Source organism: Conger conger, chromosome 14, assembly GCF_963514075.1.
Source record: "Conger conger chromosome 14, fConCon1.1, whole genome shotgun sequence".
Taxonomy (NCBI): Eukaryota; Metazoa; Chordata; class Actinopteri; order Anguilliformes; family Congridae; genus Conger; species Conger conger.
Window position 1 is genome coordinate 1,678,242 of NC_083773.1, and position 18,254 is coordinate 1,696,495.

At 49.9% G+C, this 18,254-nt stretch overlaps 1 protein-coding gene across 1 annotated transcript in view; it reads right to left on the minus strand.

The window, feature by feature from the left end:
* kif21b (kinesin family member 21B) overlaps nt 1-14,588 on the minus strand; it is an 83,017-nt gene extending 68,429 nt beyond the window's left edge. Inside the window, exon 1 of the mRNA XM_061219211.1 lies at nt 14,262-14,588. Coding sequence (XP_061075195.1) covers nt 14,262-14,302 — 41 coding nt within the window. The 5' untranslated portion in view covers nt 14,303-14,588. The remainder of the gene's footprint in view (nt 1-14,261) is intronic.
* Nucleotides 14,589-18,254: the final 3,666 nt, after the last annotated feature.

An 18,254-nucleotide genomic window follows, 5' to 3' on the forward strand; every position in this document is an offset into this window, starting at 1 on the left:
TTGACGAGCACAGAGAGCTACCTGAGCACCCCGCCCCCCACTTCCTCTCCTTTCATTCACACAGGACACAGAGCTCCACTCCCTTTGTCACTGCAGCTGATTCAGACCCTGCCTGTGTGTCAGGATGACCACAGACACCACATTACAGTTCCACATGTGGAAGAGGATCCTATCCACCCCGAGATCTGATTGTTGGTCACACTTTACAATAACGTTACACGAATTGTCATAAACTAATGTACAGTAGTTGTAACATAAATGAATGCTGTACGAATACATCAATTGCAAAGCATGCAATTAACCGTGCATTTGTTTCATTTGTAATGTCAGATAAACTCCTAATTAGTTAACCAATAACAAATGTACAAACACATAAACAAAGCTGTACATATGAACTGTTGTTCACTAAAACTCAGTAGTATTAGTGAACAACAACATCCGTTAATGCCAGTCCATCTAACCTCATTTTTGTTTTTAAACATATAATCATTCATACAGCTGGACACTTACAGAAGCCATTTTGGCTCAAGTGTGTCACTCAGAGGCAGCACAGCAGCATGAAGCTCAGCCTCAGCCTTCCTGCTGCAATCCCAGGTCCCAAACCGCTATGCTGCAACGCTGCCGTATTTCACCTTTCCTAAGAAAGGGAAGCGAAGGAATGGCAGCTGAGAACGTCCCTCTGTATCTGTGTGGGACGCGGGGCGGGGGGGGGTAGGGCGGGTTGGTGTGAGAATCGGGAGCACCTGCAGGTCGGGAGGTGAGTGGAGGCGGGGGTACATTTTTCTTGTGAGATTGAGACATCACACCCAGCACTGCTGAAGCACTGCCATTAGGGCTACGCTCTCTCTGCAGATGTGTGGGGTGTAGAGGTCAAAGGTCACCTGACAGGAAGCCGTGTGAGTGCTCACCTCTCAGAGAGCAAAGGCACTCCAGAGAGGGAGGGGGGCAGGGGGGGTAGAGTCACTGGGGAGGGGTGGGGAAGGGGGGGGTAGAGTCACTGGGGGAGGGGGGGTTTTGACAGTTTTTGTTCTGATGAAGACCGTTGAGGTCAAAACGTCCACCCTTCATAAGGCTCAGTAAACCACGTGAGTGTGCGAGTCCTTTCTTCAGCTCCACGCGTTCCTGTGACCCAGCAGCACCTCACAGTCACTGTGTCTGACGGGCGCTCCTCCCACCGTCTTACACCGCCGTTCACTACACTACGCAGGGGCCAATCCCCCCTGGTGCACTGGGGAGTGGGGTGAAGGGCCTGGCGCAAAGGCCCAACAGCTGCACTGGTCTTACTGTGGCTACACTGGGGCTTGAACCGCCAACCTTCCGGGTCCCAGTCAAGCAGGTTAGCACCTCAGCCGCTAGGCTAGCCTAGCCGGACTCCTGTGCGTCTGTCGTTTTTCTCTGGAAGCAGACATCCTGCTGGTGGTTTGAGCTGCCCGCGGGACTCTCCATGCCCCCTCCCTGCCCCCTCCCCGCCCCCTCAGACGCGTGAGGAACCATGACTCAAACTGCACAGGATGTCAGCTTCCAGAGAAAAACAACGCAAGCACAGGAGACAATGCAGCGCATCACCCTGCCCCTCTGAAACCGCCCACTGCTCTCTCCCTCACCTCTCATCCTCCTGCCTGTCCGGCTGTAACTGAAACTGAAACAGTAGAGCCCGTTTCAATTGCTGTAATAGATTTCTTATGACATTTGTGTATTTATGGCGGCCGGTAGCGTAGTGGTTAAGGTAAATGACTGGGACAGGCAAGGTCAGTGGTTTGAATCCCGGTGTAGCCACAATAGGATCCACACAGCCGTTGGGCCCTTGAGCAAGGCCCTTAACCCTGCATTGCTCCAGGGGAGGATTGTCTCCTGCTTAGTCTAATCAACTGTATGTCGCTCTGGATAAGAGCGTCTGTCAAATGTCAATAATGTAATGTAATGTAATCCATCCTACCTTCACACCTTGCCAGCCAGCCCCCTCTATAGCCAGGGCTCTGCTGAGATTTCCTCCCACTGAGGAGTTTTTTTGCATGACTGTTTGAGGGTGTTTTCAGGAGTTCTTTACCTCCTCTATTTGCGTTAGTTTGTGGCTCTGGTCTGGTGTTTGCCCTTTGCCTTCTGTCTGTGTGACAGTCTCTATGAAAAGCTCTACACAGATAAAACTGAACTGAATTGAACATGCTCCAGCCCGTTAAGAACACTCCCCCATACAGAAGCCAGATCTCAGCAGCCTAATGGGAAAAGTGCTCAACTGGGTCTCCTCATTCCATCTTAAATACCGCACATATATGGTACATCAGATGAGGCTTAATTAAGTTTAAGTCTTAACTTATGTAAGTCGAATTCCACACAACAAGGACCTGCTGACACAAGATAATCTTATGAGCAGCTTTGACATTCTCTCGCTGGACAGGAGTAAATTGCGTTCCTGTGGCGTTCTCCCACTAAACTACACCGTGCGGGAGTCCAGTGCACGGCAGGTTAGAATGGCACTGTAGGACCCCTCAGCGCACTGCAGATCATTAAACACTTCAAGGTGCAAGATTCCAAATGCAGCATGCAATTAGAATGTTCTTAACTGAACATTCCGGTGCTGAAGTCACAATCACCCCAGAGTTCTAGAACGCCGATTTAGAATGTTGAAAAACCCATGGTAACAAAAATAAATCCCCCACCCCTCCCCTCCCCGCAGAGAGACGAGTGCGAAGAAACATCTGGAAGAATCGCAGGCTGAGGAACGGGGAATCGCCAGACACGTGCAAAGACAGAGATTGCAGGTGCGTGGTAGATATGATCGAGCAATGATCGGCGCTATTTTATAATACCTTCAAGGTAAAAATTCTGCATAATAGAGTGAGCCTTAAAGGCTCTGGGCTTTTCTTGGGGAGGGAATGATTATAATTCCATCCGTCTCTTAAAAATAAAACCTGTGTGGATAAAGGATTCATAGGAAGTCATTTCTTTAATTGATGCAAATCTTACGGGGTCACGGATGGGATTATATTCTGCAGAAAGGGTCGTATCAGCTTCTGCTTCTGCTTCTGCTTCTGCTTCTGCGCGTAAAAAAGAATGAATCACTGCATAATCATTATTATTCATTGTGTCAGAGGAACAGGAGATTAACTCTGGAGGCTCCGTTTCAGGGCTCTGCTCCGTGCCAGAGTAACCACGGGAAGAAATGACCGAAATATCCCACAATCCTCCCCTTCCCCGCAGGGCCCACGCCTCAGCGTGAGCTGTAGCCAATCAAAAATCGGGCTGTGTGTCGCTATAGAAACTGCTGTCCGATGACTGTCCACTCGAGTCGTGAAGTTAGACTCTGCTCAGCGCTTTAAAATGGCCGTAAAAGAAAACTCAGCGATGAGAGAAGACGTGCTTTTGACAAACTGAGCCGTGGAAGAATCGCGGCGGGAGGGTAACCACGGTTACGCGACAGCGGGGCAGCGTCAGGAGGAGGTCAGGGACGCCCCGGTGAACAGCGAGGGAGGGGAGCAGGTGTCCCTCTCGTTTGTCACCTGTGTTAACGGCAGTCTGGGCCGGGAGCCCACTGGGCCCTCTGCCCTGCCAGCGCCCCACTGCCCGCCAGACGCCCCCAAACGCCTGCCAGGACTGGACATGGGGTCCACTGAGCATCACATCTGCCACACAACCACAACCCAACTCCACTACACAACCCAACCCCCAACCCTGCTACACAACCCAACCCCCCAACCCAACCCCAAACCCTGCTACACAACCCAACCCTCCAACCCAACCCCAAACCCTGCTACACAACCCAACCCCCCAACCCAACCCCAAACCCTGTTACACAACCCAACCCCCAACCCTGTTACACAACCCAACCCCCAACCCTGCTACACAACCCAACCCCCCAACCCAACCCCAAACCCTGTTACACAACCCAACCCCCAACCCTGTTACACAGCCCAACCCCCCAAACCCTGACACTCAACCCAACTCCCAACCCTGCTACACAACCACAACCCAACTCCACTACACAACCCAACCCCAAACCCTGTTACACAACCCAATCCTGCTACACAACCCAACTCCACTACACAACCCAACCCCCAACCCAACCCCAAACCCTGCTACACAACCCAACCCCCCAACCCAACCCCAAACCCTGCTACACAACCCAACCCCCCAACCCAACCCCAAACCCTGTTACACAGCCCAACCCCCAACCCTGACACTCAACCCAACACACCAACCCCGCTACACAACCCAAGCCCGCTACACAACCCAACCCTGCTACACAACCCCAGCCCGACCCACTCCAATCCTCCCCTCTCCATTGTCGCTCCTCTCTCTGACGGGCTGATTGATCTGCAGCAGCACCTTCCCATCACCCCCTTTATCACCGCATCCATTTACAGGATTGCATTTTTACTCATAACTCACACCCCCCCCCCCCCCCATCTCAAACAGCCCTGTCAATCACAGCAACGTACAGTCGATACTCAACATACAGGCTCATTACATTACACTACAGACCTTTAGCACAGTGCTAGCAGGACGCAGCACAACGCTACATCCATTAGGGGGAACTCGACACACGTAAGCGCATTCTGAACAGCAAAGTGAAAACAGCAGCCGTACAGATGAGGATAACGAGCACTCGAAGTCATCGAAGTCTGCGGACCGCTCCGGGAGACCTCCGCTACGTCGCACTGGGGTGTCGTATCTCCGGCGGGGGTGTCAAAGGGGCTCGGTGGGACCGATAAATCATGGATGGGTTCTGGATGAATTTACAACCCAATTTACAGTATGGAGCCATAATGCAGAGAACAGGCCATTCAGCCCAGGAATGCTCGCCTTCTCCCACCACTAAAGTGGACCCACTGCTGAGTTTTCCTCATTTGTTATTTAGCCATTTACTGATAGATATAGATAGATAGTATCTCAGACCATATCAAGCCTGGTCTTGTTTCTGCTTCCATTACACAACCAGTGAGCACCTCTGTGTGAAAGAACACCTCCTTCCATGCACAGATACCTCAGAGGGAGCAGTGACAGAGTCGATAGCAAATCCCTCCTTCGCTGACTTGATCCTGTGAGAATGGAAGCGATCCAGGAGTGGGAATCTCATTACAGACGGAACGCCGATCCGGGAGTGGGAATCTCATTACAGACGGAACTCCGTTCGGAGCGATGCTCCGGTCACCCTGCTGCGTGAGAAAATGAACATCGATGATGATGTCACGAAGCTAAGCGTTTCCGCCTCAGCGCTGACCCAATTCTGGGTCAATCACTTCAGCCCCCAGCCTGCCTACTGTTCCCCGTCCTGCCTACTGTTCCCCCATCCTGCCTACTGTTCCCCCGACCTGCCTACTGTTCCCCCGTCCTGCCTACTGTTCCCCCGACCTGCCTACTGTTCCCCCAGCCTGCCTACTGTTCCCCGTCCTGCCTACTGTTCCCCCGACCTGCCTACTGTTCCCCCGACCTGCCTACTGTTCCCCAACCTGCCTACTGTTCCCCCGACCTGCCTACTGTTCCCCCATCCTGCCTACTGTTCCCACGACCGGCCTACTGTTCCCCCAACCTGCCTACTGTTCCCCGACCTGCCTACTGTTCCCCCAGCCTGCCTACTGCTCCCCCGTCCTGCCTACTGTTCCCCCGACCTGCCTACTGTTCCCCCATCCTGCCTACTGTTCCCCCGACCGGCCTACTGTTCCCCCGACCTGCCTACTGTTCCCCCATCCTGCCTACTGTTCCCCCGACCGGCCTACTGTTCCCCCGACCTGCCTACTGTTCCCCGACCTGCCTACTGTTCCCCCAGCCTGCCTACTGCTCCCCCGTCCTGCCTACTGTTCCCCCGACCTGCCTACTGTTCCCCCATCCTGCCTACTGTTCCCCCGACCGGCCTACTGTTCCCCCGACCTGCCTACTGTTCCCCGACCTGCCTACTGTTCCCCCAGCCTGCCTACTGCTCCCCCGTCCTGCCTACTGTTCCCCCGACCTGCCTACTGTTCCCCCAGCCTGCCTACTGTTCCCCCATCCTGCCTACTGTTCCCCCATCCTGCCTACTGTTCCCCCGACCTGCCTACTGTTCCCCTGACCTGCCTACTGTTCCCCGACCTGCCTACTGTTCCCCCATCCTGCCTACTGCTCCCCTGCCCTGCCGACTGTTCTTTCACTCTCACACACACACACTCTCTCACATACACACACTCTCTCACATACACACACTCTCTCACATACACACACTCTCACACACATGCACACTCAAGCACATACAGCTGCACTGAGACAGGTTCAGATTCCCCCTCTGACTGCTGAGCTCAAGGTCAGAGCTGCAGGGAGGTTTGTGTGTGTGTGTGTGAGTGTGTGTGTACATGTAAGCGCAAGCATGTGTGTGTTTTACAATCAATCCATTTGCCCAGCTGGATATTTACAGCCTTTGAGGTGATGGTGCCCGTTCCCGGAACACGGCCTGTTTGAATGGAGCTGCACTTCTCCAGCCCTGAACAGACCCACAGACGGGCTGTATGACCCACTGCTGGGAAATTCTTGTTTTACCACCCTAGTGGGGACCACATCCCACTACAGTCACACATACACACACACTCTTATATCCACAGTGCACACACACACACACACACAGTTCTCTCCGTAGTGCACACACACACACACACACACACACACACACTTCTCTCCGTAGTGCACACACACACACTCTTCTCTCCACAGTGCACACACACACACACACACACACTCACACACATACACATACACACACACACACACACACTCTTCTCTCTGCAGTGCCCTCCAGCCCTGACCCAAAGCCACCCCTGCAGTACTCCTGCACACAGCCCAGCCAGCCCAGGATGGGTTTCCCCTCTATGGCCGGACTTCCTCCGATCCGGGAGTTTTTTTTAATCTCATGTGCTGTTTGGGGCTTCAGGCCTCTTTTTCTGTTACTCTGTGAAGCCTCTTTGTGGCGGTCTTCAGTAAAAAGGGCACAAATACAATAGACTCGATGTGATGCAGTCCAGAACACACCAGTGGAGCTGTCAAGGGTGCTGAGAATTCTGAACATCCAGGAAAACACACACATGTGAGGCAGGACGAGACACAGACAGAGACTCAAAATGCAAATGAACACACACACACATACACACACACTCAATATGCAGATGAACACACACACACTGTGCAAATGAACAAACATTGCAGTTTTGCATTGAAATATTTTTAACATCACCACCGAACAATCATCTCCTTTCTTATGTGTTTGGTATCTTCGACCACAGGGCAAAAAGTCAATGTTCATCTTGAACACATAATGTACTCTGATCTCACACACACACACACACACACACACACACACACACACACACACAAGCGCAGGCGCGCAGACACACATACACACACACACTCCCCTCACACACACACACACACACACACACACACACACACACACACACACACGAGTGCACACACACACTCCCCTCACACACACACACACACACACACACACTCCCCTCACACAGACACAGACAGATACACACACACACACACACACAGCACTCATTCAGACTGCTCCATTTGCACAGAATCAATGAGTCGTAAATCTGTATAATTACCTCCCGGGTCATGTGACTGTAAGATGCATGTCAACGACATCACCGCCATCACCAACCTCCTTACACATTCACTACTGCAGGGCTGTGACTGAGAGCTGGGGCCTGTATCACAATGCAGGAGTTAGCCGGATAACTGCACTGAGAAAAACCTGGAACCGTTCTTCCAGATTTGGGAGGGTTCTGGGTTTTACTCAGTGCAGTTATCAGGCTAACTCAGTAATCCTGCTTTGTGGGTTTTACACAGTGCAGTTATCCAGCTATCTCAGTAACCCTGCTTTATGGGTTTTACTCGATGCAGTTATCCAGCTAACTCAGTAACCCTGCTTTGTGGGTTTTACTCGGTGCAGTTACCCAGCTAACTCAGTAATCCTACTTCATATACCCCCTGTTGGCAGCTGGGGATGGGTGTCGGATCCAATTCGAACGCCGGTTCTTGTGGGGATCAGCCGCATGGTTCTGATATCGACCAGCGGGGGGCTCTCAAAGAAACGAGCTCAGCCGGGGTCAGTCCTCCACACGTCCAGAGCCACATCGCCCACGACACGCTCATAATTAATAAAAACCGGCTCTTTGTGGGACCGGCGGGGGGGGGGGGGGGGGGGTGTTTATTTTCTCTACAGCAGCCCCTTTGACACTGACAGAGGAGTGGGGGGGAGGGGGGGGCAGAGTGGGGGGGGGGCGACTTCCTGCCTCCTCCCTCTCTCCCTTTTCTCTCTCCTGCACAACCACTCCTTTCTTCCCCTCCCGTCCAAAGGGCCGCTCTCCCATTCACAACGACCACTCCATCAATCCCCCCATTCTCCCACCCCCGTCAGAATCAGCGCTGAGGCCTGCACCCAGCGTGCCTGCCCCAGGGGCGGGGGGGAGGGAGGGGGGGGGGTTCTGCTGAGGAGAGGCAACCCTGATAGAGGATTGTCACAGCTGTCAGTTATAATTTGTGCCGAGTTGAACTGATCTGAATCTCATTTCATACAGAGCGCTCTTTCCTGCAGACCGTGAAAGGGCTGCAGCGGGCAGGACAATGCAGAGGAAGAGCGCGTACCTCCGTACAGGTGACGCACGGCAACGCCAGCAAGGGCTTGAGGAAAGCGCTCCAGATGTTAAAAATGACAGCCATTTTATTGACCCTTTAAGGAGTGAGGTCGCAAATGAGTGAGTAGAACCTTACCCAAACATTCTAATGCTGATGTCACAATCACTACCGGTGACTGACAGCAGTGGAGTTCTAGAACACTGACTTAGAATTTAGAAGAAATAATTTAAAAAAAACAGTCCAAAAAGACCTTGCTCTTCAGAGGGTTAAAGACTTCTTTTGGGTTGGTCCCTGTTCAGTAATCTGGGTCAGGATCCCTCTTTATGCATTCTGGACCATCCTGGCTAGGGAGCACCATTTAGTTTCATTATCTGGGCTGAAACATGTGTGCCTAAAATAGACTGTGAATGTGTGTCAACCCCTGTGTTTATATTCAGGAGAGCTGTGTGCAAGGGTGGGGGGACCTGCTCTTTATAACTGTTCTGACGGAACCTGTGACCTTCTGCTTATCAGTGTGACCTCCTGTGCTTAAAAAACAAAAAGAGACGAAATGAAGGCTGCAGCTGTTCGTGTGGTCACCAGAACGAGCTGAGACAGGCCCCCGGGAGAAACGTACACAGAGCCCATGCCCATTATGTCCATAAGTATTTGGACAGTGACACCAGTTCTTTTGTTTCTGGCTCTGCAATTCCAGCACACTGGATTTAAGCACTTTATACAATACATACACAATATCATTCGTCATTAGTCAGGTGCATTCAATCACTTCCTTCGTGCAGGTATAGGAGCTTTCAGTATCTAGCCTTGATTCTAGGCTTTTGATTGCCTTTGCAGTCTGGTGTTGGCGTTTGTCAACATGAGGCCCAGAGTGCCAGTGATATGAGAAATAAGAAAACAAATTCAGAGGCATAAGCCACGCAAAAGGCTTACCAAAATAAACTGTCCGGAACGTCATTAATGGCTGCACTGTACATATGGAACACAAGAACACATATGTATGAGCAGAAAAATGTGTAATTATGATTACATCACGATGTTTTGGGTGACGGTGGCAGTGACTCCTCAGTGTGACAGGAGTATTGGGCCCTGCCCTGCAGGACTGCCGCGACATCCCCAGACCACCGTGAAACATCTCTCATCTCAACAGCCCGGTTCCTGCTGCGCCTCCCTCCTCTGCAAACAGCCACTCATTACTGGGAAAGATCCTTTTTTTTTTTTCTCCCCAAGAGAGGCATTGCTATAATTGCCCAGCAGATAATTTTCATACGCATCAGAAGCAGCTGAATTTGAACAAATCAAACAAGCGCCTTGAAAAAAGGCTGACATGACGGGTGAACTTGGGGGACTTACTTTAAAATTTTAATTAGTTTCAGTTTATTTTTTTGTTTCCGTTTGTTTTTAATTGCCTTTTGTCACAGTGCTTCCGTTGATGCTGATTCCAAAGATTAGACTCCTAATTGCAGAATAAATAAATTTCACCACCAGACGTGGCCTCAGTGAGCCATTCCAAAGGAATTCAGCGAGCCATTCCCAAGGAAGGCGAAGATTCCCGTCATCTCAGCTCTCCAGGGAAATTTTCCAGGGAGAACTAAATCAAAGAAACAATGTGGCTCCATCAAAGATAACTTCCTCTATCACTGTACACTGCACACAATCAGTCACACAATCAGCCATGCAATCAGTCACACAATCAGTCACACAGTCAGTCAGAATCGGTCTGAGATCCCACTAAATCCATCTCTGTTGTCCTCTATTTATAATGCAGGTGTTGAGTCAGCGATTCTGCAACGACCTCCATCCCTTCAGTATAGAGGTGAGCAGCGAGGGCCTTCATGACTCAATGAGCCCCAACATTTACACCGTCTGACATTTTAGACACAGTGTGTGACACAGGTTATCCGTGATCTAATCTACGAGTGAACCAGTGATGGCGTATACAGCCAGTTAGCTCATTTCGCCAGGCTAACTGGTGGAAACCTGCAGACACATCGGCCCCCCAGGACCAGGATCCCCCCCCCGCTTTAGAACAATGTGATGAGGGATGACTTCCAGACAAGGCCAGCCCCAGCAACACCCCCCTCCCAGATTTCAATCAATCAGCTTGGGGCAGAAGGCCTGTTCTCCAGGTGACTGTTGTGAGAGGGTCAGAATGTGGCTGAGAGGAGTGCCAAGAGTCTGGACAGTGTACACACCTGGTTAAGAGGAACTTCACTAAAACCACTTTCAGACAGACACGGTTCTGGTTCTGGCTCTGGTTCCGTTCTGGAGTCTCAGAACCGTGGTGCTTTCTGGCGACCCAGCCCGTGTCCATACCAGTTTAAGCAGAACCAAAGTTCCACCCTCCTCCATCATCAAACGGAGGGCGTAGCTCAATGCACAAGGCAGGCGGAGTATGACACGCCCACTGATGACATCACAGTTTGCAAGGAAAAACCAACTATTTTTTGGTTCCAGCTGAGAACCGACTTTTCAGGTTCCGAACCAATTTATTTTGGGTCTGAGCGTGCCGGCCGGTTCAAAATTAGGTCCGGGAACCGGAACCGGCCCGGAGCCTTGTGGGTGTTAAAGGCCTATAAGAGGCAAATACAGAAATATAACCAAATATAACATGGCTGAGGTTGTAGACCAGGGATCATGGTCTTCATGTGCTCTGGCCCTCAAATCCAAATCAAGCCCTGGTTTTCTTTTCTCCCGGGTAACTAAATGGTAAATGGTTGGCATTTATATAGCGCCTTTATCCAAAGCGCTGTACAATTGATGCTTCTCATTCACCCATTCATACACACACTCACACACCGACGGTGATTGGCTGCCATGCAAGGCGCCGACCAGCTCGTCAGGAGCATTTGGGGGTTAGGTGTCTTGCTTAGGGACACTTCGACACAGCCTGGGCGGGGGATCGAACTGGCAACCAGACGACTGCTCTTACTGCCTGAGCCATGTCGCCCCCGTGCTAGTGCTAATGATTGGCCAGGCTGTCTCTGTACCTCTCCCAGTTAAAGGGAGGGTGAACACACCTGACTCCCAGGTAAAGGGAGGGTGAACACACCTGACTCCCAGGTAAAGAGAGGGTGAACACACCTGACTCCCAGGTAAAGGGAGGGTGGAAAACCAGCAGATCTCGGCCCTGTATGACCGTGAGACCTGACCCCTGGTGTCGACCACACTACTAGACCCACTGGTGCCGACCACACTACTAGACCCACTGGTGTCGACCACACTACTAGACCCACTGGTGTCGACCACACTACTAGACCCACTGGTGCCGACCACACTACTAGACCCACTGGTGTCGACCACACTACTAGACCCACTGGTGCCGACCACACTACTAGACCCACTGGTGTCGACCACACTACTAGACCCACTGGTGTCGACCACACTACTAGACCCACTGGTGTCGACCACACTACTAGGTCCACTGACCAGCGTTTCTACCTCCGATGCACGGAAAAGCTAAACAGACGAAACACAGGCACCGTCTGAAGACGTGACGTCGAGCCGACCCCAGTAGATTCACGCCCGACGGACCGGTCGTCCAGACACAGGAAACCCCTGCGCACCGGCAAAGAATGTCTGCGTGTAACACTTCTCCAAACACAAGCACACAGACACCGCCGTCTGAACCAGAACACGGAGAAAAGCAAAATAATTACAGACAATGTACATATTATTCCTGCTTCTGCTTAATCAACTCATCTCTATCATACGGCCGGGTAAAACAACTCCATCAGATGGATGATGAACAAACAGACACGGGCACGCATGTGACTGCTTAAAAGTCTTAATTGTATGTAGTTTTCCATAAAATAAAGCAGACAAAGCTCAGCAAGCGTAGAATTGTATTTTAATTCAACACAATGACATATTTGACCCAGGTCTGGTGTGCATGTGAAAGATGTGCAGCAGGAGAACAGAGCTGAACACAAAGCCGGACCATGTGACTTCAGCTTGCCACCGGTCACACCCCTCAAGGTGCTGGTCACGCCAAACCTGCCAAACGCCCAAAAAATCTACTGTTCTTTTCACAAGCGTTCCCACAAAAAGGCAGCCCCACTGCACACCCACACCCTCCCCACGCCTCCCCCGCAAACATCCCATCTGGCCCTTCCGTGTTTCATATCCTTTCGCTAATTGAGCTCCAGTTAATTCAACTGGAACAGTCGAAACACCTTGGGGGGGGGGGGGGGGGGGGGGGGTCATCGGAACGGGGGCGGTGGCGAGTTCACCGCGTTAGTTAAGCAGCGTTGCATTTCGGCTAATTATGGAATTCTGTATCTAAACCGCGCTTCAGATTAATTAATTACATATCAAGTCCTGCACATCTGGACTTGCTCCGCGCGCCAGGTGCCAGACTACTCCCTGCACCTCTGATGCGCCTTTTCTCTACGCAAGCCAAACGCCAGACAGTTCACAATTAAGGAAGCGAGCGTTCAGACGGTCTGGCGTGACCTCCTGCAAAATGCAATGTCAGTCAGTGCTGTCCATTTTACACTTCTTTCCGCAAACTAACTCTTTCTATTGTGCCATAAACTGCGCTGCGCTGGATAGTGTTGTGTTGCCGAATCTTGTAGCCACGCGGGATTAGGTAATGTAGACACAGCCGTGGTCAAACAGGAGAGACCACACCTCACGTAGAACGACAGCGTTTCAATATTCCTAAAAATCTGAACACCAAAACAATGGCTATGTCATGATCACGGATGCAGTCCAAAATGTTCTGCATGAAGCTTAACGAACTATAAATGATTAATTATATTTATAGAATAGGCTGGTGATTACAGTAACTCACTCACTACCTGGCGATTTTGAGCAGAAGGCACAGTAATATCAAGTCAGCCATTCCGAAAAACGGCATCTGTGGTTATCGCCGTGCACGCCAAGCATCGCCGTACTGCTGTATCAATATCGTATTCACTTCTAAACGGACTCCTAAAATCCCTGTGTATCTACAGGCAACTCTAACAAAGCAGAGCGGTGAAGGACATTCCGCCGTGTTTCAGGGGACCGCAGTTCTTTGTGTCAGACCGTGTTGCTGCAACGCCCGCTGTCGTTGCCGTTTTTCTTTTTTCCCCCTTTCTTCTTTTGTGCAATACCAGTCGCTGCGCAAAGAATGAACGGCAAAAAAAAGTGAAGTGAAAACTCCGCCGATATAAAGCATCGGTTAAAGCTTTGCAAGTCATTACTAGTCACAGGAATCAAGCAATGACATAACCCCGACTCCCGCAGAAACGACCAACGCGCGTCAGGCGCTGTCAACCACACCTGTGCCATCAGATAAGGCTATTCGTAAGTTTCTGTCATTGTTAGATCGCTGTACAGTAGCATTCACAGTGACCAACAGCAATGGTTTAACGAGGATTACGTAGACAATTAGCTACCTAAAATTATCCCCGGCGAGACACAGCGTGACAAAGTGCTGTACTGTAGCTTACATCAGAAACGCCCACAAAAGAATGACCGTTTGACTCCCGTACGCGTTTATATTTAGAAAAAAATATTATTGTTTCGAGAACAATTATTGAATGGCTCTACAGCAGACAGAAAACAGGAAACATCCAATTGCTCGGCGGCAGACAAATATTGCAAAGGTCGGCAACAATTTCTCATTTAACCCCCGACGAGGCGGCGGCTGCGAAGCCCCTTTACCTTACCTTAATGAGACCTTGACACAACAGTCGTTCTGTGTCGCCATTCTGTAATCTTCCCAGGTTTGTCTTTTGAATGAAAACTACAGGGTTTTTAGTGTCGGTGCCTCTAAAAACTGGTGTCCAGCGTTGTGCGAGTCCAAACCGCTGCAATTAGGCTAATCGTGGGTCACGTTAAAAAAAAAAGAGGCTATTTTACAACTGGACACTGCTACACCCGCTCAATAAACGATCCGATTTCCGCTACAGTTATTGTCATTCTTGGGTTTTTGGAAGGTGCATCGTAGGATTGTCTCTGTTTTCTTTTTGTTTCTTCGTGCGCCGCTGCAACATCCTGTCATATGTGTGTGAAATGCTCATCTGACTCCAGATCCAAAACCTCCCCTTTCATTGTATGCTCTGTGTGTGGAGCACCGCGCTGAGAATGAAGTGGGCGGGTGAAGCGGATTGTGATTGACAGACACTCAGACCAATCATCCCCCGCCCGGCTGCGAAGTAACGGACCAATTAGGGCTTTCGGTGGGCTACCGTGGGTGCGATGATAAACGATGATTCGGGATTTAGGAAGATACCTCGCTTCGCCCGGAGAGGCCGATATCACGGTCTGCGCCATCTGAAACGCATTAGACAGCCCTAAAGCGAGAATGTTTTAGGGATTTGGGGAGAGGTCGAAAGGGCTCGGGTTTTCCCCCCCTCGGGATCGGCGGGATACAGGAGCAATGAATGGAACGCCTGTCCCACGTGCTTAGCGTTTAATAGGCATGGAGCACGAGCTGATTTATGGCACACAGTTGAGCGCATATTTCCAAACTGACTGTTTCTAATGAACCGGGGAACGGTTCATATGCATATTATGATCTATTCACAAATAGATGTTGCGGGAAGAATCGCGGAGCTGTTTGCATTTGATTTATTAATACAAATAGGTAACTCCTTTCAAAAGGTAATCCTGTGAATAAGGAGGACAGCTGCGGATCTCAAAGTATTTTTAATTTTTCGACGATTCATTGTTGACCCTCGTGGCTCATAGAGTTCCATTAAATGGTTAGCGAGGTTAGCTGAAGTACACGACGGAATGGTTCCTCATATTAATGCAGAACTATAATGTTACAGTTGGCCACATACAGTACAAACGATAAAACTGCTGTCTCGCTTAAGTCTGGTCCCGCTCTATTGCTATAGACCAGGGTGCAACCTCTGATAATGCTGAGAATCTTTCACCAGAAACAAGCTTCCTTACAAATATAATAATGTAATATATAATATATAATACATTTCTATGAAGCTAAAACCAGGCTATTCTGGGAGGCATTAAGAGTTTATTTGTACGAAACAAACAAAAAAATGTTTATACAAAGGTTTTTCATTTAAGGAGCTTGTTTGTAGTTACAGAGCTGAACTGCCCTCTTTACGTTACTGAAACACACACAAAGGGGCGCGGCCTTTTCAGGTCACTTCTGATGTGGTGTCATTATTCTCTGACAATAGAACAAAACTCCCCGACATTAAAAGCCGCACAAAAGTGCACTTTGCGTGATGACTGTAGTTCCTATGGTTAAAGGAAGCTCTTATCGGTGCCCTATTTCGCGTACATACTGCTGTTTCTGAGGTCTAAAATGTATTAATTCATACCAGTCCAGTATTCATTTAAAAGATTAGTCCATATTTTTAGCTTAATCAGCCACATTTGATTAAACCACAATGGTTTCGAGCATATGGTATTTAAATGAGTGTTATACAAGTGACCTGTTAGTCCCAATGAATCTTCATGATTCACAAGGACCGACATCAGTACTATCTGAGGAAATACATGTAAATGAAAATAAAACTAGTGAAGCACGAGAGCGGCTGTGGAAGGTATAACTGTCGTAATATCACACCTGTTGTGCCATTAACGGTGTTGAGGCTTTAACCGTTTCCGTGACAAGACTGGAAAACATTGGGTTGGAATGGAGAGTGACTGTGATTCATTAAACTGTCAGGTTTCAGACTCTCTCTGGCTCTACAGCATTAACACCAGGCCAGGAACGGGACGGTGTATAACTCCACACACGCGAAACAGAGGAGAATATGAGATGGAGAGATTAACCCATCTTTTCAGAATCCCACTCTCCCTCGTCTTTCAAAGTTGACAGTGTTATGCTGACTGCAATCCTTTACCAAATATATTATCTATCGTTATGAACTGAATAGGGATTAGGTCACAGTTTATTTTTCCTGCCAACGCCCAAGAGGATATAAAGAGTGCCTCGTTACCAGCGTAGATATTCCAGGCCGTACTTCACTGGAATCATTGATAATTCATGTCCTGTGGGGTCAGCGATTGTTTCCATGCCGCTGCGGGCCTTTCTCTGTGCGGAAAAGAAGATGGCAGCGGACTGATAAAGTAAATGACACTCTGGTCTGTATGATTGACACACTGCACAGCGCATGAGAGTCAGACAAAGAGTCTTCCTCCACTTCAGCACTGTGTGTCACATGGTGTGTGTGTGTGTGTGTGTGTGTGTGTGTGTGTGTGTGTGTGTGTGTGTGTGTGTGTGTGTGTGTGTGTGAGTGTGAGTGTGAGTGTGTGTGGTGTGGTGTGGTGTGGTGTGGTGTGGTGTGGTGTGTGTGTGTGTGTGTGTGTGTGTGTGTGTGTGTGGTGTGTGTGTGTGTGTGTGTGTGTGTGTGGTGGGGGGCAGGGTCATGATGATATACTTAGCAGGGGGGGCAAGAAGACTCAGGCAAAACTAATTTCTAAAAATCAGCTGGTTCTGACTTCATCTAGGTCAGTCTGCTACATCTGCCTGTGGGCATGCTACAGCAGACACACACACACACACACACTCTCCCTCTCTCGCACACTGACACTCACACACTCTCTCTCACACAGACACACACACACACTCACTCACTCACATGCTCTCCCTCACACAGACACGCACACACACACTCACTCACACTCTCTCTCTCACACAGACACACACACTCACACGCTCGCTCTCTCTCTCTCTCTCTCTCACACACAGACACACACACACTCACACGCTCTCTCTCTCTCTCTCTCTCACACACACACACACACTCACACGCTCTCTCTCTTTACACAAGAGAGCCTGTCAGGACAATGTCTGATGTTCATCCCCAAAAATGTGTGAGTTGACAGGGCGGAATGTTATCAGTGCCATAAACATACAGGGCCCGGTGCCGTCTCTTCATGGGGCTCTAGAGTCCTCCAGCAGCCCTGGCTTCTGCCCGCTAACGGGACCCACGTGAGCTGAACGGCAGTTTGAGCCAGCAGTACATCATGTAAACGGCACTAATGCTGCTGGATTTCTGAATGAATCAAACTGAGAGGGGAGCAGAATAAACGCACGTACCCTGGGGCAGTGCCACGGGAGGAAACCCTACGATATAATCTCAATAATTCATCTTTGTTCCTGGGCTATCAGACCCCACTTCTTGTGATTGTGATTGTGCTCAGAGGTGTCACGGTAACGGAGCATGTCAACGGAGCTGTGACATCACAAAGCCCCTCTGTCGGATGCCGGTCGCCATGGCTCCCCGAGCCCCGCTTTGGGGCGTGGACGCTCGCTGCTCCCTGGGCCCAGACGGTGCTGCGTTTCCATGGAAACAGAGCCATGGAAGGATGTGGAGGAAGATTTTGGCTGAGACAGCGGAAAAAAATAAATAAATAAAAATTTTAAAAAAGAAGTGATTGTGTGATTCTGTGCTAATGCCTGGAAAAGGGACCAGTGTTTAGGACACAAGGCTTCGTTCTGAGGTCAGAGATCAGATTGATGAGAATACGGACCTCAGATTATAATCTTTGAGCGATGTGAATATGGATCTCGGATTATAATCTGGGAGAGATACGAAAATGCATCTCATAAAATGAGAGATGAATCTGCACAGCCTTTGGGCCCTTGAGCAAGGCCCTTAACCCTGCATTGCTCCAGGGGAGGATTGTCTCCTGCTTAATCTAATCAACTGTACGTCGCTCTGGATAAGAGCATCTAC